The 24,904-nt window shown below is 43.1% G+C and overlaps 1 protein-coding gene across 1 annotated transcript; it reads right to left on the bottom strand.

Annotated features, from left to right (window-relative positions):
- Positions 1-646: 646 nt before the first annotated feature.
- On the bottom strand, positions 647-10,441 carry cercam (cerebral endothelial cell adhesion molecule). Its single transcript, XM_070988377.1, has 12 exons — positions 10,147-10,441; positions 8,695-8,805; positions 7,961-8,078; positions 7,623-7,757; positions 7,258-7,462; positions 7,003-7,122; positions 6,839-6,915; positions 6,268-6,374; positions 5,855-5,987; positions 4,702-4,829; positions 4,112-4,315; positions 647-2,603 (listed from the first exon to the last, which is right to left on the bottom strand). The coding sequence occupies exons 1-12, from the start codon at positions 10,347-10,349 to the stop codon at positions 2,369-2,371; spliced, it is 1,776 nt and encodes a 591-aa protein (XP_070844478.1). The 5' UTR covers positions 10,350-10,441; the 3' UTR covers positions 647-2,368.
- Between the last annotated feature and the right edge of the window lie 14,463 nt (positions 10,442-24,904).

Genomic DNA, 24,904 nt, shown 5'->3' with positions numbered 1-24,904 from the left:
TTACTGAAGCAACAGCTTACTGGCAGGTGCAGGTGCAAGACACACAATCAAAAACAAAAGCACAAAGCCACAAACTGAGAGAGGCTCTGGATTGGTACGTGGTACGTGACTGATGAGGGTAATGAGATGTGGTGTGGAGACGGGTAGGGAAGCTCAGGTGAGCAGAATGAGGTGACTGCAGGGCACATGGGAGACGCAGGATCAGGAATGGAAATAGAAACGTCTGGGGGCATCTGGTGGAAGAGATGTGGTTAAAGACAGAGACAGAGTGGTGGACACTATGACAGTTTTCATGAAATCCATGGACTAGCATCATGTCTGGTCCAGCTGGTGACTACATAAAAGATCACACTGTGCCCTCTTGTGGTGGATTCTTGTCAGTACAACATCTGGTGGCACTTCTATCAAATTACCATAGCCATAGATAATTCTCTGCCCTCAGAAAGTTTGCTTCTTAACTAGTACAAAATGCATAACCATGTTCAATTAATGGGAAAATAAGTAGAAAAAACATTTTTTCTTAACGTTTGCAAAGTTTTGCAAAACAGTTGTTCTTAATCTGAATACGATTTATTGCTCAAAGACACAGAAAGAGGGAGCAGGAGACTCTTTTGGCAGAAAAGCCATCGCACTTTGACTTCTTGCTTTACACCGTGTTGTGTGACTCATTCATCAGCCACATTAACAAAGACTCAACCAATACATTAAGACACCGGAAGGAAAAGCAACACTTATGATAACAGGCAGAATGTGAATACATGAACTCAGACCATCATAACTGCTTACGAAGACAGACGACTGTAACAGAAGTTTGGTGTAACTTGATCATTGTGATATAAATCCATGAGGGAGATCAGAATTACAACATCAGTTACTTGCATTGCAAACCTGTGCTGACAAAGTGTCAACACATTCAAAGACTTAAGGATCCCAGTGATGCTACAAAAGGTGTATTAAAGGCTGTTCTTTAACATGGCTCTTATAGACCTCTGCTACAGGTGTGGGGTTAGCGTTAGGGTTAGCACATAATGTAGCGCAGGAAAGTGGCCGGTTCTCCTCCAAAAAGTAGCAGCAATCTGCCAAAATGGACGAATGCTTGACACCACAGGGGCCAAAGACACCCTCTTACATAGAGCACTCCTTAAGTGATTTGCTGAATGTCTAAACTTGTCACCATTTATAACTATGATTAACATAATTGTGCAGTATTATAGTGCCAGGAATATGTAATGTCAATTCAAACATCCTGAAACCACATTTTGTTTCTGATTACTGTTGCTCAAAGTGAAATGACATGAAATTTTTTTTAGATTTACTGTCATTTAAAATAGCGCAATGTAAACTACATCTAAATTCTGAACCTGAAATCCAATTTCTGCAACTAAATATAAAAACTATTAGACGACGGCCATGGAGGGGAAGGTATTCTAATGAGTCAATGTTATTTCAGTTAATCTATTAATGACTAATAGTCTAAAAAAAATTAAAGAAGCTTAAATTATTCAAATGCAAACATTCAATGTGTTCGTTTCACACACAAAATACTTCCTGAATACAATCTGGTACCAATGAAACAGTCTTATACTGTCCCTAGAAACCATGAGGTACATCAGTTTTAAGGCCACGGGAAACACCAGTCAGGGTCAGTCTAGCTATGTGTTAAATACCCGATGGAACACATGCACAAATGGAGAAATGAATGGACAAATATACCAACACTGAAAACAAGAAATGATAGAATTAACAATATGTCGCCTTTGTTCAAACTTTCCAGGATTTGTGACCAGGGCAGCTACTGTCGCCCCAGTCAGCGCTCAACAGACTAACCAACAAAAAAAGTCTTTGTTAAGCTGCTTCTCCCTAAAAGCCTTGTAATTAGCATTAGAAACACGGAATCATGACAAGCACACACACCATCAGGAGCATACATTCAAGCAAAAATGCTCTTGACATCAACCATAAAAACTTTATCTCATAATATTAAACACATCTGAATAAAGTAAAAAAAATGGATTGTTCTCACGATTAATGTGCAAGTTCAAGCATGTGAATCGCTAAGACATCTGTACAAGTATTAAAACACCTGCTGATTGACATGTCTTTACAAACAGCCTCAATCAGCACTGTCCCTTATATTGTACCCCCTCCCCCCACAAAAAAAACAACCATCTTGTGCCATGCACGCGACATGACTTGAAAAATCCAAAGTCAAAAAAATCCAAAGTTTGAACAACACTGAGCATGTCAGTGGTGTGACACAGAGTGGACGAAACAAAGTCTGAGAACACTTTCTCTTCTCAGCGTCTGTCTCTCTGCCCTCGTGGCCTTTTGACCTGCAGGTCCTCCAGACGGCGGCGTCTGCTCCGTACTAAAGCTCATCCCTGTAGGTCCCTGACAGCATGTCAGGAGGCGGCGCAGACCCTTTCAGGGTCTTGTGGGAACCCCTCCAATCAGTGCGCACAGAGTCATCGTCCCACAGAGTGGACGTCTCTGTGTCGCTCACCCACTGGGGATCACCGGCGTAGTGACACGGCTGCACCAGGAGGGGGCGTGTACTGAAGGCTTGTAAATTCCTGTTGGGGAAATGGGACTTGTAGTCCTCGCTGCAGAGAGAGAACAGTGAAAGTTTATGTACATATGATTCATTTGAGACTTTAACACATATTGAATGTGTCAATAAAATATATAAAAGTATGGAAAACTGCATAAGAGTTAAAACATTAGTGCACTTTTAGCAATGTTTCCTGTATTTGGAATACACTGATGTGACAAGAGATGGAGACAGAGGCTGAGTTTCAAACACAGTTCAGTTACTCTTAGCGTGAAAGGCGACAGCAGGACCAGTAGGACCAATGTGTGCTGTGCGGTCGTTGTGTACTCTTAGCGGACTAGTCAAGCATATCGAATTGGAGTCACAGAGGTGAGAGAGAAAGAGAGAGAATAGAGAAAGTGGGTTGGCTATAAGCCAGTTTTCCACACATGGTGGAGCACAGGGACACTGCCAGGCCTTCTGGTTTGTAGGCCCTTCAGCTCAGGCTGCATTTCATCTCTTACAGTCAGCTCCTCCTATGTGTCTCAGTTACTCTGCTAGATCACGACTGTGGGATGATGAGGAAGTCATTTGATGCGGGCTAATTTCAGAGATATTAGGGTCAGAGTTGCATAGATGCTATCAATAAGTAAATAAATAAAAAAAATACAGACTTCAGGTGATTTTTTGTGTTTGAAAGATGACACAATGAGTGCATGTCACACTGTCTTTAGAAACAAACAAACAATCACTATGACAACACCAAACATCTTGAGTGAGTTATGGCATTGTGGGATGGAGGAGTAATTTGCGTGGGAAGGCAAAGAAGAGCATTTTCCATCTGTGGGAGGATCTAAATGCTGTTGCTGCTTCGAGGCAACCTTGGCTGCGCAACATGAGGAGCCAGCATGAAAAGCAGAAAGTAAACATGCCATGCTAGCAGCTCTGTGAGGCTGTGCTCAGGCCCAGCTGCGCTTTGAGAACAATGCTAACAATGCCAGGCTAACATGCTAGCATTTAGCAAGTGTAGTGTCTTAGTTTAGAGTTTTAGCATGCTAACACCTGCAAATTAGCACAAATCATGAAGTATAGCTGAGGCTGATAGAATGTCAAATCTGTACATCATCAGGAAAAAAAGTTCAGAAGGATTAAAGACCTTCTTTGAAATGTGGTGTTTTTAGCTTCCAGCAAGCACAACATACTAAACTGACAAGAATAGAAATTATGGCCAACACTGACCTTATTTTCAAAGAACCTCATAGACGCAAAGCACAGATTTCACTACAGTTCTTGAATCGACTCATGCCACAAGAAACTAGGCTAAATATGCAACACGTATTCAAGTTTAGGCCACTGTGAGGAAGACTGTTTTTGGCAGTTACAAGGTCAGTTTTAGCTTTATAGGTCTGGCAGCAGAGGGAGGCTGTAGAGCACTGAAGGAGTTTTATCACATCAGTGTCAGGATGTGAATACGATTGACAAAAAACAGTATTTCATCAAAATATTCGTAAGGATTAAAACAAGAGAATTATAATTTGAGCATGCAGGGTGAATATCTGGATTCAGTGCTGTTGTACATACTTTGGATGCTTGTCATACATGATGGGCAGGAATTCATCGACGGGCAGCATCTTGGACAGTGGCTCAGCGTTCAGCAGTTTTTGAGCTCCCTGCAGGGAGATGGCGTAGGACAGAGTCCAATACGAGTAGTCGGCCATCACCAGGTTGCGTACGTTCTCCACCGCCTCCTCCTTTCCAGGATTCACCTGCTTCCTGCCGAAGTATCTGCAGCGACATGAAACCAAAACGAGAAAAAACGAGGGTGAAGGAGAGCAAAAACAGCAGTGAAGAAGAAAAGAAGAAGAAAAGAAGGGATGTCCAAAACATCTGGGTCCAGAAATCTGTTGCAGAGGTGCTCTTCTTTGATGCCAAATGGGTTGGAAATCATTTTTGAAACATCGTCTTTTTTTTGCAGCTCTTGTTCTGCACATGTGTGAGTTACAGACGCACAGAAATACTTTCAACATGCGTCTCAAGTTTTGTGTAATCATGTCAGCATGATTTCAGAGAAAAAAGTTTGTTTCTATGACTTGTGGAAACCTATTACCTATTTAATTAATTATTGAACCTATTAAAGCAAGAACCACACAAATAAAATGCATCCTTCTTACATGATGTCCCAGTCCAGCTCCACCAGCTCCACCTCCTCCATCAGTCTGAGGACGCGTCGTTTGAAGTTGGCCTGGAAGCGGACGTCGTCCTCAAAGACCAGCGCCTTGTCCAACTGCAGGTCCACCATCTGAGGAGAAGAGGGACAAACGCTTGAATGACCAAGAGGTGGTGAAAGAATACAGAGAAGGAAAACATTCAAGAAAGAACAGCGAAAAGGAGGGGAGTGACTTCAACAAAACACGAGAGAGTTTTGACTACATGGCACTGTAGGCTTGTGTTTTGATAGTTTGCTCCATTTTTGGTCAATTTCCAAGTTGGTAAAACCTCAACTTTAAACTTTTCAAATCAAACCTCCTTTTTATCGCAGGGAGAAAAAATAAATAGTTATCAAGCTAACTCGCAAATATGACATCTATCTTGCAAATTCGAGTTTTGGTTCCTTGTTTTTATTTTATTTTAGTTTTTATTTATTTGCAACTTACTGACAATCTAAGATTTGTATTTTTTATTGATAAATTGTCCCCACTCCATCAAAAAGGCCACTAGGATTTTGAAGGTTGTGTGTTTGATACACAGAATTAATATGAGGTTCAGATACAAAATAATTCTACTTTGTCTACTCCACAGGTCTCAAACTCATTCCACAAAGGGCCGAGTGGCTGAAGGTTTTCTTTCCAACCAAGCAGCAGCACACCAGACTTGACTCATTTCATTAGCTGATCTCAGTCTTCAGACAGCTGATTGGTCAGACTGCGTGCTCTTGATTGGTTGGAGGAAAAACCTGCAGCCACACACCCTTTGTGGAATGAGTTTGAGACGCCTGGTCTACCCGAACCCTAGACCAGCATGCCGACATTCTCTCATATCAGTCTATAAAAGACCACAGCCAGCACCTGGTTAGCTTAGCTTAGCTTAGGTTAAATGCTGGAGACATGGGGAAACAGTTAGCATGCCTGGATAAACAGTTTTTTTTTTTCCACACTTACACAGTTGTTCGGTGTTAATCAGTCAGTCATGCCAATAAAGACTTTCATGTGTAAGTCTGTGTGTGTGTGTGTGTGTGTGTGTGTGTGTGTGTGTGTGTGTGTGTGTGTGTGTGTGTGTGTGTGTGTGTGTGTGTGTGTGTGTTTAAGAGCATGAGTGTCTTCTCACCTCCTTCCAGATGAAGAAATGGCTGAGGAAGCAGCCCACCTCTCCTTTGGTAAGCGTGCGTCCAGAGAACGGGTCGTAGTAGCCTGGCAGGAGGTCGACACCCAGGATCTTGATGTCACTGCTGTTCAGTGCACTGCATGCACACACACACACACACACACACACACACACACACACACACACACACACACACACACACACACACACACACACACACACACACACATCATATCTATAAATGAAAAAATCTTCCAATTGCCATCATTGCGAATGCGATTAAAATATCAGGGCACTATCTGAGAACCCAGCACGATGACTGAAACCAAACCAAGAGCTGATGCTTCAGTACAATTCTGCAGAGAAAAAGTAGAAACACACATCTGAGAAACATCTTTCCCCGATAGTGTACTCACTTTCCATCCACAGCGTCCACCACCTTGACGTCAACCTCCAGCTCATTCAGAGAGAACAGCATCCGCTCTCTACGGTCAGGACGCCGTCGCAGATTAATCAGGTATATCTGAGGAGAGGAGGAATCCTTATTTAAGTGCATGAAATGTATGCCATTAAAATAATTCCTGCAGAAAACACTTTTGTGTAATAATGCTCTTTGCACTTCCTCTGAATGATGAAAACAGCACAAAAAGCCTTTAAAAGGTTGATTTCCTTCATGCTTTCATTACTTCACAGCCCTTTGTGTGAGTTTCAAAATGTAATTAAATGCAGATGTCTGGACTGGTGAGGCACAACCAGGCACAACACCAGACATTTGATTAATACCATTCATGAATCAGGGTAAATATATAACAAAAGACCGTGTTATAAACAATAAGTTCAGATGTTCAGGTCTGGTGTTTTTTTCACAGATGCTGAGTCTACCATGTTGATTAGGAAAAAATCTAACGTATATTAATATATCAGAAATGACCGCATGTCTAAAACAGAGCTACATCTCCAACAGACAACCAACAGGACGTCTCTTACCTCATCAAAGCCCATGAGGTCTCTCTGTTTGGGGAACATGTGGACGTAGCGCGAGGGGTGCATTGGAGGACCGTCAACTGTTTGACAAAGAGCAAACACAAGTTAGAGCCAACACAACATGATGAATGCTGTTTGTTGCTTTTGATCTCTCTGTCTCTTCTTACTTATGGACTCAAGGTGAACATGGACAAAGTTGAGGGCATCGTCCTCCAAGGTGTGGTGAGGTTTGGCCGGGACATTCAGGTAGCCGTAGCGTTCCTTGTTACACAGGTACATCTGTATCTCTGAGCAACATCAGAGATTAATTGATCAATAAATGAATGAATGAGATATTAGAGGAAGCCCCATTATTCGTCTTTTTCTCTCTGTTTTAAGTGAACATGATTAAAAAATGGAACCACAAACAGGCGCTAACAAACCTGCAGCCCGGCACGAGAAGGCGAACACGATGATGTCGTCGTAGGGCCACGAGTAGTCTTCGTGAGGAGGGAAGAAGGCTAGTTTCTTCATGCCTTCCTTCCTTAAATCCAGCAGCATGGTGGAGTGGACCATGGGCACGGGGAAGCAGCCCAGTCTGTGGCGGTGACGGGTGGGAAAATACTCAGCTGTTCGGCGATAATACCCCTAAAAGACAGTAAGAATGGCAGGACAAAATAATCAACACAGAAGTATGACTACTTTGAACATAACTTTTATCTCTCTCCTGTCACCTGGAAGCAACTTTATACAATCAAGGAATGATGCTGACTTTATTTTAGAACACATATTTAAAGTTGACACTCACCTGCGGAGTGATGCCGCACCAGTAGTTGGAGTACGCTCCCTGAGAGTCGAGCATGGGAGCGATGACTGACTTGTTCTCCGCTATGAGCAGGTTGAGCGTGTCTGGGTTGGTGAGGATGTTGTCTGTGTCAGCATACTGCAGCAGTGAGACGCACAGGGGACAAAGGACAGAGAGAAAAGCAGGAGAGTGACTGTGGTGTCCTGCCTCTGGAACAATGGATGCCAGAACTTTTTTTCTTGGATGAAACAACAGCAGCGAAGACAGAACAAATCTCATCAGATAAATCAAGAGTATGAATCATACGCTGCGGTCACAAGAAAGATTCTTTTATCATGTACCAGGATGTAATCAGCCCAGCGTTTCCTGGCGAAGTTTAGCGCCGCCTGCTTCAGCTTCATCACGTATTCATATCTGCTATTGGGCCAATGCTTGGGGCCCAACTCTCCTGCATAGGACCTATGACATAGAGAAGCAATAGACTATTATTATTATACTGTTTTACCCAAATGCATTCTATATGTGGCCTATATATGTTCAAAGACAGGGTACAAAGAAGCTTAGCAGAGTTCATTCAGACTGTATAATTGACATGCACAAATAATTTCTACTAACAGCCTCTTCAGCTCAAACAGATGTCAACACAGAGTTTGGCGTATGGACAAGCAGAGGCGTGCTGCATCATTCCTTATTATGCAAAGTGAAAGTGAGTGCTATCTGTAGGCTGTACAGGCTCCACCGTGACTAACAGGTGTGCTAGAAAGGTCTGCTAGTAAACTTTCACGGTGCATCAGACCAAAAGAGTGAGAGGGAGTGATCAAGATCAGTGCTAAAAATGTAGTTTTGGACCGTTTGTTTGTGTATTTTGGTCACTCCCATTTGATTAATTCAGCTTTTCAGCAGCTGAATCACACAAGGAAGCTTTGACTGTGATCTTTTTGAAAATGAAAGAGAGAAAATAGTCTTTTCCTTCTTATTAATACACCTGCTGAAGTGTCCTGGGTAAGATTTGCTTCGACCTACAGGCTCAATACTCTAAATCAAAGTGCAACACATTCAATACATTAGGACTTACGTGGGCTGCTCCATCGGCCTCCATTCAACATAATGGTAGAATTTCTGCATGACAGTCAGCCACTCTTTGAGAATGGCTGTGGTGTTGTCTGAGTTGTGATCTGTGGCTGCCCTGAGGGACACAGAGAAAGCAGAGTGTAATGCAAACGCAAGGAGAAGATCAGACTTAAGGTGCAGACATGTTTCAAACACTGGTTGAACGGAGGGAAAATTAATTTCACCAAAATCTTTAAGATGCACAAATAATTACCAGTCTCATCCCTGTGACTGAGAGGCATTTTTACAGCATATGATACTCCTCTGAAGCTTTGGATCTCTTTCCCCTCATAGGACAATATCTGAGAAAGCTCTCTTAAAAAAGAAGATGGTTGTCACTTTGAAGAGCATCACTTAATTTGAAGAGGAACTGTTTAATGGGGTGTCACACTTCTTGATACCTGTATATAACTTTGTAACTGTGCATAATCTTAAAAAGTGTTATTGCTACAGTAACAGTAACCTTGCTTCCACTTCAGAGCTGGAATATCGACTGCAGAAAACTTTTACTTGGTAGGAAGCAACTTGGTATTAACCCTCAGTCAGTGTACAGTCAGAGATTTTGCAATGTTATTCAATCTCCCTTCAGCTCTCCCGATGATATCTATCAATTAACAGAACTTCTCTGCTGCCGTATTGAATATTTACAGGATTTTTTGCATCAATGACAGGAAATATTTCGATTTTTCATGTATCTCTTTTGTTGGCTAAGCTGAAAACACACTCTTGTCTAGTTCTTCCATCCATTATCAATTTCCAAATGGATTTCTGGAAAACATCCTGTGCTATTGTGACATATGATGCCATACACTGTGACGTATCCTGCGCACACATACCGCTGTGAAGGCACCACCTACAGCACCCTTATCGCCTTCATGCAGTACATAACATCCCTTTTTTTCATGTTGCCACATCAGTATTTACCACAGCTCAGGCCATGTACATATCACAGCTCTGTTTTGCACAGTAGGCAACCCAGCAACAGTTCATATTTCCTCTAAGGTCCAGATTCGTCAAATAAAACTTGGCATTTCCAAGCAGGATCTCTTTTAGATGAGATCAGAGTCACTTTATGACACATGAAGTCCCGCACAGAGTTCAGTTTGAGGGTTTCACTCATTAGTGTTATGCCTATTTTAAAATAGCTGCTAAGAAAGCATGTCAGTTAGCAGAAACAGCAGATTAAATGTCATGCAATCCACAGTAGGAAATGGATGTGGCGGAGTGGAGGGCAGCCTGCGCTGTGAGGGCGCAGAGGGGATAGGGGAGGGGTAGGACGCTGCTGCTTTCACAAACTCATTTAAATGCCATTGACCTTTTGAACGGCTGCTGTGGTCGGATAAAGAAAAAAAGCAGAGCTCTGTACAAACAACCCGGCAGTGCATGCAGTGAGCGGTGTCCATGCAGGAAAACCCACCACACAGAGATGCGATCTTTGGGATAGTTGAGTCTCTCCAGAGCTCCGAGGTAGTACGGCAGAGAATGAGCAGTGTTTCTGGCTATGATCGCGACAACCACCGTAGGAGGCTGCATTTTCGACTCCTCCGGGTACCTCTCCTCCGAAAAGTAGCAGTCTGCCTGGAAAACCAAGGCCCCAAAAAGTACAAAGTAAAGTAACATGGTGGGAGCTGTGAGGATCCGAGTCCACGGTGCGTCGGCGCAGCACGTAGCCGCTGGACGCGTCAGCAATCCAAGAAGAGAAAAAAGGGCATTCCCAAATCTTCTACCTCCCCCTCTGACATATTGTACAAGCTGGCTCGTTTTTTCCAAGAACAAGTCCAAATCCAGTCACGAGAGGCTTAAATTACAGCTTCCGCTTCAGGCCCGCGGCACGAGACCAGATCTGACCGCGTTATCCAAAAATGAAGGCGTGATTTGGCCGGATTATAGTTCTTCTACACATCTCAGCAAACAATGGTGACACAGTGTGAAGGGAAGCTATGACGTTCATCACTGAACATGCAGTCAGACAAGCGTCCAAACATCAGTCTATCATTAGTTACAGCAGCATGAATGTGAAGAAATGCGTTTAAAGTAGCAATTTCATGTGAGAAGACGTTACTTTCTCCACTTTTAGCATCATTTTCAAGTTTAAAGAGGAATCATGTTTTATTTTAAACATTTCCTATTTATTTAATGTTATGAAATAACAATTGAGAGAGACAGGTGTTGGCTAAAACTGTAAAATGTGGAAAGATGAAGGCTGAAATGTGCATCAGTACATGGCAGCTTCTGTTTGCTCTGGCAGCAATTTCACACATTCACCAGCAGAGGGAGGATTTGATCCAAGAGAGGGTCCATCCCACAGCCGAGCGTCTGTCCGAGGAACGTGTCATGGTTTCTCTGGTTAACTAATTACAAGTACAGCGCTCCAGTGCTATTCTGGGGCCACTTTAGTTTTACATGAGTACTTTCATGCTGCTTTAAACCTCTACTTCTCGGCATTTAGAGGGGTATATTCTTCTGCTGACCAGTGTCTTTGCAGCTAAACCACGCTGCAAACAAATGATCAACTTAAAAAATATGATGCATTACAAACAATACGTGCAGTGTAAAGCAGTTCACATCAGCTAATATAATAATAACACACTGAAAGGGGGCATTTTGCAAGCTTTAAGTACATTTTGCTGATAACACTTCTGTACTTTTAATATTTTTACACTGTGGTATCGCTTCTTTCATTTAAGTAAAAGTATTTCTTCCACCATTTGGTGAATTACAGTCACTGCATATGGCCTAATGTGCTGAAAGCCACACTGAGCTCCCAAAGGAACAACTCAGAGGCTGTTTCTATGCATCTGCTGCAGCTCATTGGTCACACAGTCTGTGGGGCTCACACACTTATGAAGCAGTCTGAAATTTCTCAAAACAAATAAATGAATGAAATAAAAAGATTGTGTTCAATGAAGAAGATAATTGGAAAAAAGAAAAGACAGTTTGAAATGGGATCTAAAAGTGTGTTTGTGAAGGTGGCTGCATGTTTGAAACACTGGCGTAATGCGGTGCCACGGTGACTGCATCATGGCCGCAGTAGTATCCCATAAGAAGGGTTAAGTAATGAGTTTAAAGTAGTAAACAGTGGAGGCTTGATCAGGCAGGCCGTGATCAATAGGATTGATAGCTGAATGAGTGGAGTCATGGCAGTTCTTAACAGCGATGTCAGAAAGTCTCTGGTACTCAGCCAAGAGGACTTTTTAAATTTTAAGTACAGCTTGTAATTTGTCATTTTCCATTTGCACTCTAGCTTTATTTATTCATTACAGCTCTATAGCTTTAAGTGGTCTGATGAGAAGAGGCGCTGTAGGTTTTGGTGCTCGCACAGAGTCCATTGTGGGGGAAGAAGTAAGAAAATAGGGATTATTTCCTCAGTATATAAAAGGCTCAGAGATACCTCTTTAATGTGCTGAGTGCCAGTGTGTGGCCATCAGACAATCCATACCTGAGCAGAGGATGGAGGAGCAGACAGGTGCACTGGGGTTAGAGTTTGGGAGTGGGGTGAGTTTCAAAGCTGTGAACAGATGAGGCTAGAGGATTAAATGTGTGTTGGGTCACTTACTGATGGAACAAGGCCAACAATCACAAAGCAAAGGACTGTGCCAACCAGGGATGGATGGAAAGGGACTCCAGAGATCCATTACTCACTTCGATAAACAGCCACTGGTATTTTGTCAATCCTAAATTCCTCTTTATTAATACTCTCCTCCTAATGAGGTCATAACTGGTGGTGTATATACTTGCAGTCCAGTCCCCACTTCCCATTGTGCTCCTCAACATGCTGGATCAACACGTGTTCAGTCCAGGACCAACTTGAACCTCCTCAATGATCCTTTGGGGGTCCCTGGGGCCCAGTTTGACAAAGTCCTTTGACAGCTGTTGTCATGATTTTAAAATGTGTAACATCCCTCTATGTCATAAATGACATGTCTGTGTTAATGTAACCTGGAGCAATAGTCTACATTAGATATGTTAGACACAAATATCACTAAACTAACCATCTAAATTGTTCTAAATCTATCACGCTGAATCACTCATACATTCATTATGCACATGCACAGCGTTAAATCTTCAAGGAAATGTTAGAAGAAGCACACTTTTTTAAAAAAAACTGAATAATAAATATTTCAGCAGCTTGGGGAAAATGCTCATTTCAAGTGGAAAATGACAAAATTTGATCATTTTTCCAAAAGATGTGGAGGCAGTTAAGATGAGGCATTGACTCATTGTGGGCATTTTTATCTGAGAACTGAGTAAACCCACAGTGAATTTAAGGAGGTAAATAGCGTAGTGCTAATGCTCAGCACCCAAGTGAAAATTCAAGATCAGAAGTCGCCGGATGGAGGCTGTGAAAAAAGCCAAGGGAGGAGTGATGGGAGCAGGAGAATGAGGATGATGGAAAGAAGAAATGAGGAGAGGCATAGAGGCGTAAACGTGGGTTGAAAATAATAAGCAAAGTGGTATATAATGAATTTTGACTCTTTCAGTGGGCTCGGTGAATAAACAAAGGCAGTCATAGCTGTCAATAGCGGAGCTGGGTTAAAGGGGCCGTTTGTGAGGACAGGTCAGGGGGTCGAGGGTCAAACCTCTCCTATTCATGACACCCCAAGTGTTTCCACACTCATGCACACAAACGCACACTCGCACGCGCACACACGTATGTCAGGGCCACTTTCCCAGCGTTTGCGGCTGAGGCAGATCTGGGAGAGTTCAACCTCGGGTGTGCTAACTTTTCACTGTGAGGTCAAGGGTGGAGGTGGCGTTTGTGCGTGCGGGGGTGTGTGAAGGAAAGAGAGAGAAAGAAGGACAAAAGGAAAATCTTCATTGTTTTGACCAGATAGCAGGAAAAAAAAGTGGATAAACTGCAGTTACTTAGGACTGTATACCTGTGGTGGGTCTTAAATAGTTGGTTCTCCCAGATTACAAAAAACAAACAAACACATAATAATTTTCTGCAGATAGTTTTGGTTTTATTTGTGCATGTTCTGAAACATCAAACCCTGAAATATCTGAGAGATTGCTGCCTCCTTCGCGATACAGTGGAGATGAATGGAAATTTGTTTGCAAAGTGCTGAAAAAATGACATTTAGAAAATTCACTGAGACAGTTGTCCACTTATCCGGGATAATCCACAGGCCTTGCTGTGACTGTCAACAGTGAAATACTTTACAATGTGGATTATTCTCAGTAGACACTGATTCAAGAAAGTTTTCATTGCTGTTAGCACCACAAATTAAATCACACAAACGCACATGTGCACCTTTATCTTCTCTGCGTCCAGTCAGGCTGCTGGAGTGAACATGAGAGAATGAGAGGCTGAGGTTAGGATGTGTCAGAGTGAGAGTGTCTCTGTGTGTTTGTGTGTTGGGACCAGGGCTGGTACAGGCGGCAGAGAGTCGTGACATTCTCACAAGCTTCCGGGACCTTTATTGCTGTGGCAATAATCAATAGCGTTCCCACAGAGACGTCTTTTGGCTGGGCGGGTCAATACCTGTCACTCAGGGTCTGAGCTGTGGCACATACCCTCTTACTCAGCAGCTACAGCAGCCTCACTCTGTCTGCTTGCCTCCTCCCATGTCATCCTATGTATCTCAGGAGCGTCATGTTTTCACAATTTAAGGAGTCCTGGTGTTTCTACACTCTAATAGGACTGCAGCCAATGATGATTTTCACAACTGTTATCAATTAATGGATCCATCCAAAACTCGGTGGTATTCCATGTAGCCTACAGTGGTATAAAACAGAAAAACAGCAGATCTGCACATTAAAGAAGCTGGAACCAGAGAACGATTTTTTCTTTCTTGATAAATGACAATTAGTCAATGATCCGTATTGTTATCAATTATTATTCTGTCAATCTACTAATCGGTTCATCACTACAGTCCAGTTGTGATTATTTGCTTCATTGTAAACTGAATGATTGCATATCTGCTGGTTCAGAAAATTCCATAATCACTGAAAAATCTCTCAAAGCACAGTAGCGATGGGCGACCATGCAGCTGTTGCTAAAGGTGGTTGAAGTACATTTTGTTGTATTAAAATAACATTCAATCACTATGTGGCTACGTAGATAAACGTCTAGAATTTAGCTTAAACTCAAGAATTTCCTCTTAAAGCTCACATATAAATAAACCAACATCTGTGACAGTATTTGTGCACATTAAGGAAGCGACAGACGGAGCTTTTGTGCATGCATTAGTCATAAATATGTTTAACTCAGCCTTACAGACGTCATGTCTCTGGTCACATTGGACAGTGTGAAGAGGGGAGGATGAGGAGCAGTATAGATAAATTGACTGTCAGGCCGGTGGGCTGGGCATTTTTTTCCCCAGGTGGCCAATACTGCTGTTTGACTCAAGCACTTAAACAGAATTGCTTCAGTAAAAAAATGACCAGTGCACGTCAAGTCTTGCCTTTGCACAACACCACTTAGTCAGCACTAAGAAGCTGATGCTCCGACTAAATGCTCTGGCAATGCCCGAAATAATGAGATTATGAGGTCAGTGATACAGGTATGATTGCATTATCTGTTCTCATGAATATGAAACAGATAATCAACAAAGCATTTATAATTTTTGATTTCATTCCTTTAAATGTATTCAGTTTTGATATCAAAATACCTGATGAGGGACTTGATTTTACACAAAATGATGGCAGTTATGAGTCTGGTGTAAAGTGAAGAAGCCTAATGGGTTTGAACAGAAAAAAAACAGCCAAATATCGCCACAAAGATCAGTGTCCAAGCGGACTGTGAGCATTTGGAAGTGTGTTTCTTATTTAATTGACAAGAAGCACATGTAACCTCACCGCATGCACAAGTTAGCACGTTGTTGGCAAGTAGGACTTGGCCACCTGGAGGATCTGAACCCAAGACTTTTGTATCTCCAGAGAAGGAGACTTTCTGACTGGTCCACTGGGGGGGACATGGCACCTTCGTACATCTCCAGGCAATGACATCACATGTGCCAGACTGGAGTATTTTTGTCTGCTTGAATATTGAACTAAACAGCTGTTATGATTTTGATACTGATTGCTCAAATTTTAGAGGAATTTTCTAAGTTGTCATCCTGGTTACATCTCCAACACTAGAGGGTGCTGTTTTAAAAACTCTAGCAGTTTAATATGCAGCACTGTTCTCAACCATAAAAGTAAAAAACAAACAGCTCTGTTTATGTTAAAAAATGTAGTATGTTCAATTACATTAGATTTTATATAGCTAGATATTAGAATAAAGGAGACAAAGGTTCATTTTAATACCTCAACCACAGTCCTGTACTAAAGCTAGCTTGTGGTATAGCTATCAGGAGTGCTTGTCACTCTGGGGTACGTTGCCTCAGTGCAGGATATGTGGAGGAACATTATCCAGCTGCAGCCCTGCAGAAGCTAATTCTGCCAGTTGCTAAAGTTGATGGTTGCTACGCAACCTGTAAACAATAATGTGCGAGTTGTTATACTGCTTTGTACAGTATGGCAGTAGTAATTAAATTGTTAAAAACGATATGGCCACTAAGTGGTTAAAATGCACAGGAGGGTGCAGAAAAAGCCTTTAATTTGAACAAAATTACAATGATGAAATGTCTTTTGGTAGGAATAAACAAACAGAGGGAAGAAATTAAGGAAGGAAAGACAAGGGACGCCTGTTAAATGGTTCTGAAATTATAAACAAAGGCCGGCAATGGCGACACACCGTCAGACGTGATGCTAAGGGCAGTGAGGCATGTAATGCTGGAAAATAAATCTAGAGACAGAGGCCATAGAAGAGGACAAAAAAACAAAGCAAAAGGTGGGAAACAGATCTCTAAGAAGCAAGAGATGGAAGGGCAGTTGGAACCTCACCCAATCAGATCAGCGAGCCAAATGACGTAGTAGAATTGCTAATACATCTTTTCATCGAGAAAATTCTTCTGATTTGTTCTTTGCTCTTCTTTCAGTGAAATAGTTCCTCGTGGGCAGCTTTGCAAGGAGGGGTGAATGATGGCCGACCAAGTCCAGTCGCCCTTGATTCAACCGTCCTTGGATAAGCACGACCTGGATGACTGAGAATCTTCACAGACACCTCACAGGATGCTGATTGGTCCACACAACTTGAAGCCTTGCAAGATGGATTCTCGGCTAGCGTGATCATGTGTGACCTTGTGATCTGGTTAATCCAGCTGCCCTGCAAGGTAACCACCATCTGGGCAACTGGTATACTTTTTTTTTTGAGTGGGTCGAGTTTGGTGATTGTAGCTGTTATGGTTTCTGAGACCAAGATGCGTTCAGGGCACAAGAAGACTAATTCTAACAGATACAATAGGTTGCAGCTTCAATGCTTGCACCCTTAACAATCAGACATTCTCCTCAGCTCATCATCTGCCTTTATGCTGCTGCAGTTTAAAGTCAATTCGTAAATCTTGGTTGCAGAGGCAGGATTTTACAATTTCAGCTTTTTTAACTTTTAAAAACTGGCAGAAATCCCCGACCTTGCACACTAACTCAGAGCGGGCTTTACTGTCGTATCTTGTGGTCTTGCAAACACTGACACACAATAACAAATTACAGGATATTTGTGAACACCCTTGAGCCCCCGTGATCTCTACAAAGTAATGGTGAGATTAGTGCAGACTTCTCTGCTTCTCATCCTCGCTGCTACTCCCTGGATGACGCTGTCCGTCGCCTCGTTGCCAAGCAACAGCGCAGCCACTGTCAAAGAATTCTGGGGGATGTTTAGGCAGGGGCATGCTTGGAGGGATGGTGTGTGTGTGTGTGTGTGTGTGTGTGTGTGTGTGTGTGTGTGTGTGTGTGTGTGTGTGTGTGTGTGTGTGGTTGTAGTGGTGGCAGAGGAGTGTGTGTTGGTCTGAGCAGAGAGTAGCAGGAAACACTCAGTTGTGCATTTATATGAGAATTTTCTTTTAATCTTTTAATCTTGGCCATTATGCCACTCTGTGACTTCTCAGGATCTCTTTTACAATCCAGGCTTTTCATCAATGTCACAAAGTACAGCCCTGATCTGTGATGAGTCAACTTTCCTCACACCAGCCGACACTTGCTCTTTGCACTCACACAAATGCATGTTTCTGATGTTTGCGGTGTGTTGTCATTGGTTCACAAGGTCAAATTCTTGACCCCCTGCAGCATGTGGAGCAGTCTCCCGCCATGGATTGGTGATATGAGGTTTGGCCTATAAGCAACATTATTGCTCGGAACATGACATGCAAGAAGTCAATGAATGTGCGGCACTGTGGGACATTAATATGAGAGCTGAAACCGTCTCTCTTGTGTGCCTGGCTTTAAGACGTCATTTTGCCTTTCTGTAATTGGCTTCCTGCATTTGCCGTCTGTCTCCTTTAATGCTCCGGTTGTGCATCATATTTCCTCTCTATCTCTTACATTTTCTCTACTAAACATTTTAAGCTGGCAAACAGATGAACACACTTTTACCATGAGTGCAGAATGAAACCGCTTAGCTGCTCCTGTAATGATCTTTTTAGCAGTGCTCCAGCAGGCAGATATATGGATGGAGGGCCTGTGTTTGTCCACTGAGCCTGTTCAGAAACTCTCCTCTCAAATTTACCTCTTTGTGCATTTGACTCTTTGTCCCGTCTTGCCTAAACATGCCTCTCACTATAAATTTCAGTGACATTCCCTGCCACAGCGCTGCCTCCCTCTCTCTAACCTCCCTGCTCTGCTCTCCATCCCCTATAGCCGTGCCCTAGCAGCAGGGAGGAGATGCCTTCACCAGGGGAGGTTTATTTTAAGGATTCCCCAGTTCCCTTTGTCCTCTCTCTCCTCTCCATCTCTCAACGGGATGGTTTCATAGCCCACCCCACCGACTGGGCCTCCCTCTCCCCTGCCAGGCCTTTTAGCCAGCGGGTTAAACATTGATTTGTGAATGGAGGGAAGCACAGTGGCCCCTGCGTAGAGTGCAGCGGTCCCCTACTGTTTCTGTGTGTACACACACACACCCCTACTATACACCACCAAGACTAACAGCCAACATGAAAGCTACTGAGCTAAAAGGCCTTAATTCAACAAATGAAGATAGTTGATAGTGTTTAAAAATGTTTTTATGCTCCTATTTAGCCTTTAATTGTTTTGATTTTATTTTTTTTAAACTGCAATTTTCGTGCCCAGCATTGTCTTTTCTCTCAAACTGAAGCCAAACACACACAACTTCAGAGGAAGAACGATAGGAACATTTTGAAGGGACAAACTTTTATCAGTGATTGACCTTAAAGTTGTCCGGACCACCAAAAAAAACCTCACATTTTAAAATTATCCCACATGCGTGAAAACTATTTTGCAGATCAGCTTGTACTGAAATTGACCCCACATATCATATGCTTCACTTGTTGACTTGTTGAGTTTTTGCCACACATGGGCAACATTTTGAGATGAAAAGAACAAACTTCTGTGGCACATGAGTCTGTGATCTTAACAGTATGTGTTCAGTGTGGTTACAGGGGAAAAAACTGATCTCGCAGCGTGGATCTGGCTCACAGTATCAACCAAGAGCTTCAAAACTCTTCAGATCCACAACCCGGAGTACCACAAGAGAAGGACGGCAAGGTGAGAGTGAAAGTGGGCCCTGTTGACTTCTCACTGGGTTTCCCGCCTCTGGAGGAGTCAGGGCATGAAAAGGCAAAGAGAGAGACAGAGAGGAGTGGAGATGGAGGGGCTTGCTTTTCACCACTTAAAAAAAAAAAGAGCAATGAAGGAGTTACTGGGTGAATGAATGAGAGGCGGGCTGAGGCTGAGAGGGGCTCTGGCCCTGTGGATCAGCAGAGGTTAACTCGGCTTCTTCAGGAGGATGAAAAGGGAAAAAACGGATTGAGCTTTAAAGAGGAGGACCCCCTGCGCCCAGGGCGGGATCAGACAGGATGATTTATTAGAGAGAGAGAGAGAGAGAGAGAGAGAGAGAGAGAGAGAGAGAGAGGGAGAGAGAGAGAGAGAGGAGGTGGCGTTTGTAAGCATCAAAAAGCTGCAGCGCAAACGCAGCATTGAAAAGTGCTGATATGCACGCCATGAGAATGGGCTTGATTCAGATTCCAGTTTCCAGTGAGAGACACACTTCGGCTCCTCACCTCTTCAATTACACTCACATTTGGGGCCATTTGCGCAAACCCGTTTTTCGCATGAACACAGCAGGCGACCCTCCTGACAGGATATTTTCAGCATGCCCAAAATGCAGTTACATGTGCACACAAAGCGCAAACGCTCTTTTAATTTGGTTCTTTTGTGTTACTGCTTGTAAAAATAAATGAATTGATCTCATTAGTCACCGTGTTCATGGTTTCACCGGGTGCGCTCGAGGCTAAACATTTTAACCTTGGCATTTTGAAATAAATAAAGAAGCAGCCACACAGGAGCAACATATCAGCAGTTTAAAGTGTGATGGAACATCGCTAAACCTGCGCAAAATGATCGTTGCACTTTGCACAATTTGTTGATGTTTCATTGCATCTTTTCCCCCTCACATGTGGCATACAAATAAAGATTGGTCGCTATTTAAAATCTCTAACAAGCCTGCGTTGTCCTCTGTCACATGAGCATCATAGAAGCCACTCATTTTCTATCACTCCGGACAACACTTGCCACACAGGCCTACAGTAGGTTGGCCTTTCTGCAGCAGGACGGCTGCACATGGCGCTGAAGGCACCGCTTTATGCCCAAGTGCCTGGTTACAGCGTTGCACTAGTTTGCTCACACAAGAGAGGGGGCACAAGACAAACACTAAACGTCATGCAGTGCGGTCAGAGAGTAAACAGTGTCGGGATTGTAATCTCTTTCTGGGTAGAAAATAGGGCTGTTGTGTCTTTAAGAGGGGCTGCTGGTCCCTCATCGCAGCTGCTGGCGTGTGTGTGTGAGTGTGTGTGTGTGAGCGTGTGTGTGTATGTGTGAGTGTGAGTGTGTGTGTGTGTGACATAGAGGACAGCGGAGATTCATTACTTAAGCAGTACAATGGACATTTATCACCCCGTGGTGTTATTCAAATTCAGTACCAAGCGAGGACTTTCTCCACTCCTCTCTCCGCCTTGCGTCGCGGCCGCAGCGTTTATTGTCGGAGCAGCGTAAGAAAAAGCCAGGAGGGCAGAGAGGCATCCATCCAGTCAGCCAGCCAGTCAGTCCGAGAGACCCGGAGAGGGAGGATGGACGGAGGGAAGGCAGGAGCGTCTGTCCGGAGTGTACGAAGCCCGCTTCTCTCCTGCTCCTCAGCGTCTTGTTCGCCACCATCCGCCGCTGTTCGCTGGGGGGGCATTTGGACGGAGCAGAGAGATCCGAGGGATTCACGTCGTGGGAACTGAACCAAGGACGCACCAACGGGAACTAAGGGGTTTCCTTTAAAAAAAAAAAAAAAAAAAAAAAAATTCGTTTCATCACCAGCTATAAAACACCAGAGGAAAGAACATAAACGCCCCAAGTGTCTTTCTTCAAATAGGAGGGGATTTTTAATTTTTATTATTATTTTTATTATTAGATTTAACATCCGTGGAAAGCCATTGTGCATCCTGAGGCACCAGAACCGAACAGTCTTCCCCTAAATCGATGACAGTACACAGGTGCAGAAATGGCGAAACGTTTTCGTGGCGTTCACACCTCGGACTTTAAAAATGAAAGAAAGTGCACTTGAGCTCCTTTGATCCGCGTCTTTTTCATCCCTTTTTTTTCATGAGACACTTTGAAAGTGAGACTCTCCGGTGAACCAAAGGAGATGACATTTTACTTAAAGATGCAACGGCCATTCAGCCATCTTAAGGGCCCAAAGATCTGGACAGACTTGGTGTTAACTTTACAACTAGCAACCGGTGCAAAGGCATGGAGGGACAGCGGTGTAGCCACGAGAGAAAGTGGGAAATAGGATGCTTTCAAACTGCAGCAGAAAAAGTCACCAAGTGATTGTGGCTGCAACAATGGCTCCATAGCGTTATCAAACAATTGCTTAAAAGGATGGAATTTCTTCTCATGTGGCGATCAGTCCCACAGAAGGAGATCAGCCTTTAGCCGGCGTCAAAAAGGGAGTGTGCTCAAGCATTTTTGGATAGTTTAGGGGGAAGTTGTACTCCAGGCTGCATTTGAAAATTTTCATCGAGAGAAAAAAAAAAAAAATCTTGAGGTGTAGTTTTCTGCTGCAACAGCTCAGTGTTGCACAACGAGAAAGCTGATTTTTTTTTTTTTCAGAGGAAAAGGCAATGCTGAGCAGTGAGGATGTCAAAAATAATGCACAGTGCTGCAACTCCCTGTTTGTGGGAGGAAAGCAAACAGTTTCCAGTGTCAGACGCAGCTCATACTGTCAAAGGGCATTTAGGCAGCCGTAGCAGGTGCAGCCATGGGCCTACACTTTAACTGCCCGTGCACGCTTGTGATTTAAATAATCAAATGCTTAATTTCTTCCCTTCATCTTGGCAGAGGACATACAGAGTCTTTAGCGACTGATTGTCCAAACGCAATTCTTGAGTAAACTCAGATTCAACCCCAAGAATTGTGTATGGACATCTGTTGCTGCAGGCTCACATTCATCACTGCTGTCTCTGGCCAAACGCCACACCAAGAACGTAGGCCCCCCCAAAACCACAAAGAAGGCATTAGAAAGGCCCTTAGCCTCGTTTTGTTGTGTAACTGTCTCATTTCAGGTAAGACACAAGCCATGTTTCGCATGTTATGGAGGAAAAGACGCGGGTCTGGGCCAATAAAGTGGAGGAAAGCGTATCCTGCCTCATGTAATGTGTTTTTCGGGCTGTGCGTTGTGGTTGGCCCGATTGGTATTTACACTTTGTCGAAGATCTAATCAAGACTGTTTGTTTTAAATGGCAAATATCGACTGGAAGCATCGATATATTGACTGTGTTTGGCAAATAGTAGAAAGCAGTAAGTTGAGTGCTCGCAGAGTGAGGCCTGCATGCAGCACAGAGGCTCGTTGTGCATGAGATGAGCAAAGCAAGAAAAAATGAAATAACTAGAGCATCTCAGACACCAGGAGAATAAATACGAATGAACGAGGCAGAGCAAATAAATAAAAAAAATCGTTCAAAGCTACATTCGGCTGTAAAACAGTTTCTTAAATAATTCCTAATAATTTATTTATATATTAAGAGCATATTTAGAGCCTATTAAGGCAAAGCTAAAGTACATCCTGCAGGAAGACACTGAACCACACGTGTAGCATTACTTAAAACGCGGCTTTAAAACGCATTTAGTGCTTTTAGGGCAAAATCAAGGCGGTGTGCTAAATGTCAAGGTGTGAAAACGGAAAAACACAGAGAGGAAGAGGTCTGATTGGACTGATGCTGCCAAATCTGTGGAGCCCAGCAGCGTCACTGATAAATCACGTGGGACACTTTAAGGCCTATTACGTGTTTTTATCCTTTTACCTTTTCCATTCTTTTTTTTTTAAATGAAGGATTTTACTGCTTGAAATAGTTAAAACATCTTCTTTTATTAAACACTAAATTACATAACATTTATATCCATTTATTTGAAAATAAAAACGACTCAAGTTTGTAATTGTTCATGCAAAAATATAGACAGCAGATGACCGCAAAAAGATATTTTCTTATTTTAAAAGAGCATTTTTTTTAAATGCCCTTATTTTGTTCTCAGTTGTAGACTCATTAATTAATTCAAAACACCACACACACACACACACACACACACACACACACACACACACACACACACACACACACAACGTGTGTGTTGTTGTGTTGACCATTAAAGGCTAACCTTTCTTAATTCCGGGGATCAGTGCATCGTGTTTGCAGAGGTGCTTCTGTGTGATCTGCTGCTCTCTGCTAGGCTACTGTTTCCTCTGCAGTTATTTCATATTGGTAGCTTCGAAACGGTGGAATATTTGAAGTCTGCTCTGCACAAATGATTGATGTGTGCACGTGTTTTCTGCGTGCAAACAAAAAGCAACTACTTAACAGGGAAGTGGCTCCCGTAAAGAGCTCCTTCTTCAATAATAATCACTAAATCCTGCTGCCTTTTGATTGTGGTGACAGGTGCTGAAAAAAATGCTTCCAATTACGTTATTTGCACATGCAGGCTTTGAGCTTAGCTTTCATTACTTTGTGCAGATTTAACTGTATGTTTCCAACTAGAGTGTTTTGTTCCCATGCAGCTAACCATGCACTGAGTCTCAGCTCTGGACTCCCTGCAGGAAGCTGTGGGTGCAAAAGGAAAACATGACGGAGAGCAGATCTGGCAACAGTTGCTTTTAGCATAAGGCAGGAGTCACTTTATTTAGCAAACAATCTCAGATTGCACGAGAACAGGCACAAAACGGTCTAAATAGTCCTAACTTTTGTCAGCATTATCGAAATATTATTGGTAAATACACACTGACTTTGCAATACAGGGATGCAAGTTAGTTTTGCTTTTTCGTTCTAGAAAAATTAACTGTGCAAATAAAACCATCCTGCCTGCCTGCTAGATAGATAAAGAAAGAAATGCAAAATCAATGCTATTATGTAAAATCATAGTGTAGCAGTTTATTTTTATTGGCTAGTGTTTACTTTATGGCTCCTTCACCACAGACTGGAGATCACAGACCATTTTTATATACACACTGTTGTAACCTGGACTGCTCACAGTCGTTATGATACGTGTGTGTGTGGTGTGATGGCGAGGCCAGGTCGACCCTCTCACCACCAGCATCATCACCAGCAGCTCTCCTGTTGCAGCAGGCAGCCAGTCAGTGTGCAGGCCCACGTAATAATCGGAGCCCTGCGGGACTGATGGAGCACGTCCAGTATTTAGACGTGTGTGCTCACGCTGTTCATTCTAACAGTGGAAACTGAGAGGGAACCACGTGTGAGTACAAATCATGATATGCGCGCAAATGGTGGGAAACTAGAGTCTCATGTGGAATGTATAACAGATAAAATTTAAGATTGTGCGCTTTAAAAAAAACATCAGCTCTGACACTTTTCATATTTGGCCCAAATAATCAGAAAAAACAGAGCGTGCACACATGCAGAAAAATGTTTTGATCGCCTCCTCCCTCTGTAGAAGTCTCTCCCTGTCCCAGGCCTGGCTGGCACAGAGCTCCTCTCTAACCCCCTTGCAGCCTGATTAGCATTTCCTTTCTAGCGGCCATTATCGGTCGGTTTCCCGTTGCAAATCGGACTCCGCAACCGAGAAAAGGTTTTAGGTCGCCCCGGGCGCTCAGGGGAGGGCAGCCCGGAGGCTAGACCTCGACCTCC

The sequence above is a fragment of the Chaetodon trifascialis genome, chromosome 20 (genome assembly GCF_039877785.1).
Source record: "Chaetodon trifascialis isolate fChaTrf1 chromosome 20, fChaTrf1.hap1, whole genome shotgun sequence".
NCBI lineage: Eukaryota > Metazoa > Chordata > Actinopteri > Chaetodontiformes > Chaetodontidae > Chaetodon > Chaetodon trifascialis.
Note: the sequence above shows the minus strand (reverse complement) of the source record. Positions and strands in the feature narration are given on the sequence as shown.

What these genes read in the sequence shown, in the direction of transcription:
- cercam (XM_070988377.1), bottom strand. Translation starts at nt 10,349, where the DNA reads ATGTTACTTTACTTTGTACTTTTTGGGGCCTTGGTTTTCCAGGCAGAC. An exon ending in AAAGATCGCATCTCTGTGTG is followed by an intron (nt 8,806 to 10,146) that starts GTGGGTTTTCCT and finishes TGTGTCCCTCAG; the next exon opens with GGCAGCCACAGATCACAACT. An exon ending in GGTGCGGCATCACTCCGCAG is followed by an intron (nt 7,463 to 7,622) that starts GTGAGTGTCAAC and finishes ACTGTCTTTTAG; the next exon opens with GGGTATTATCGCCGAACAGC.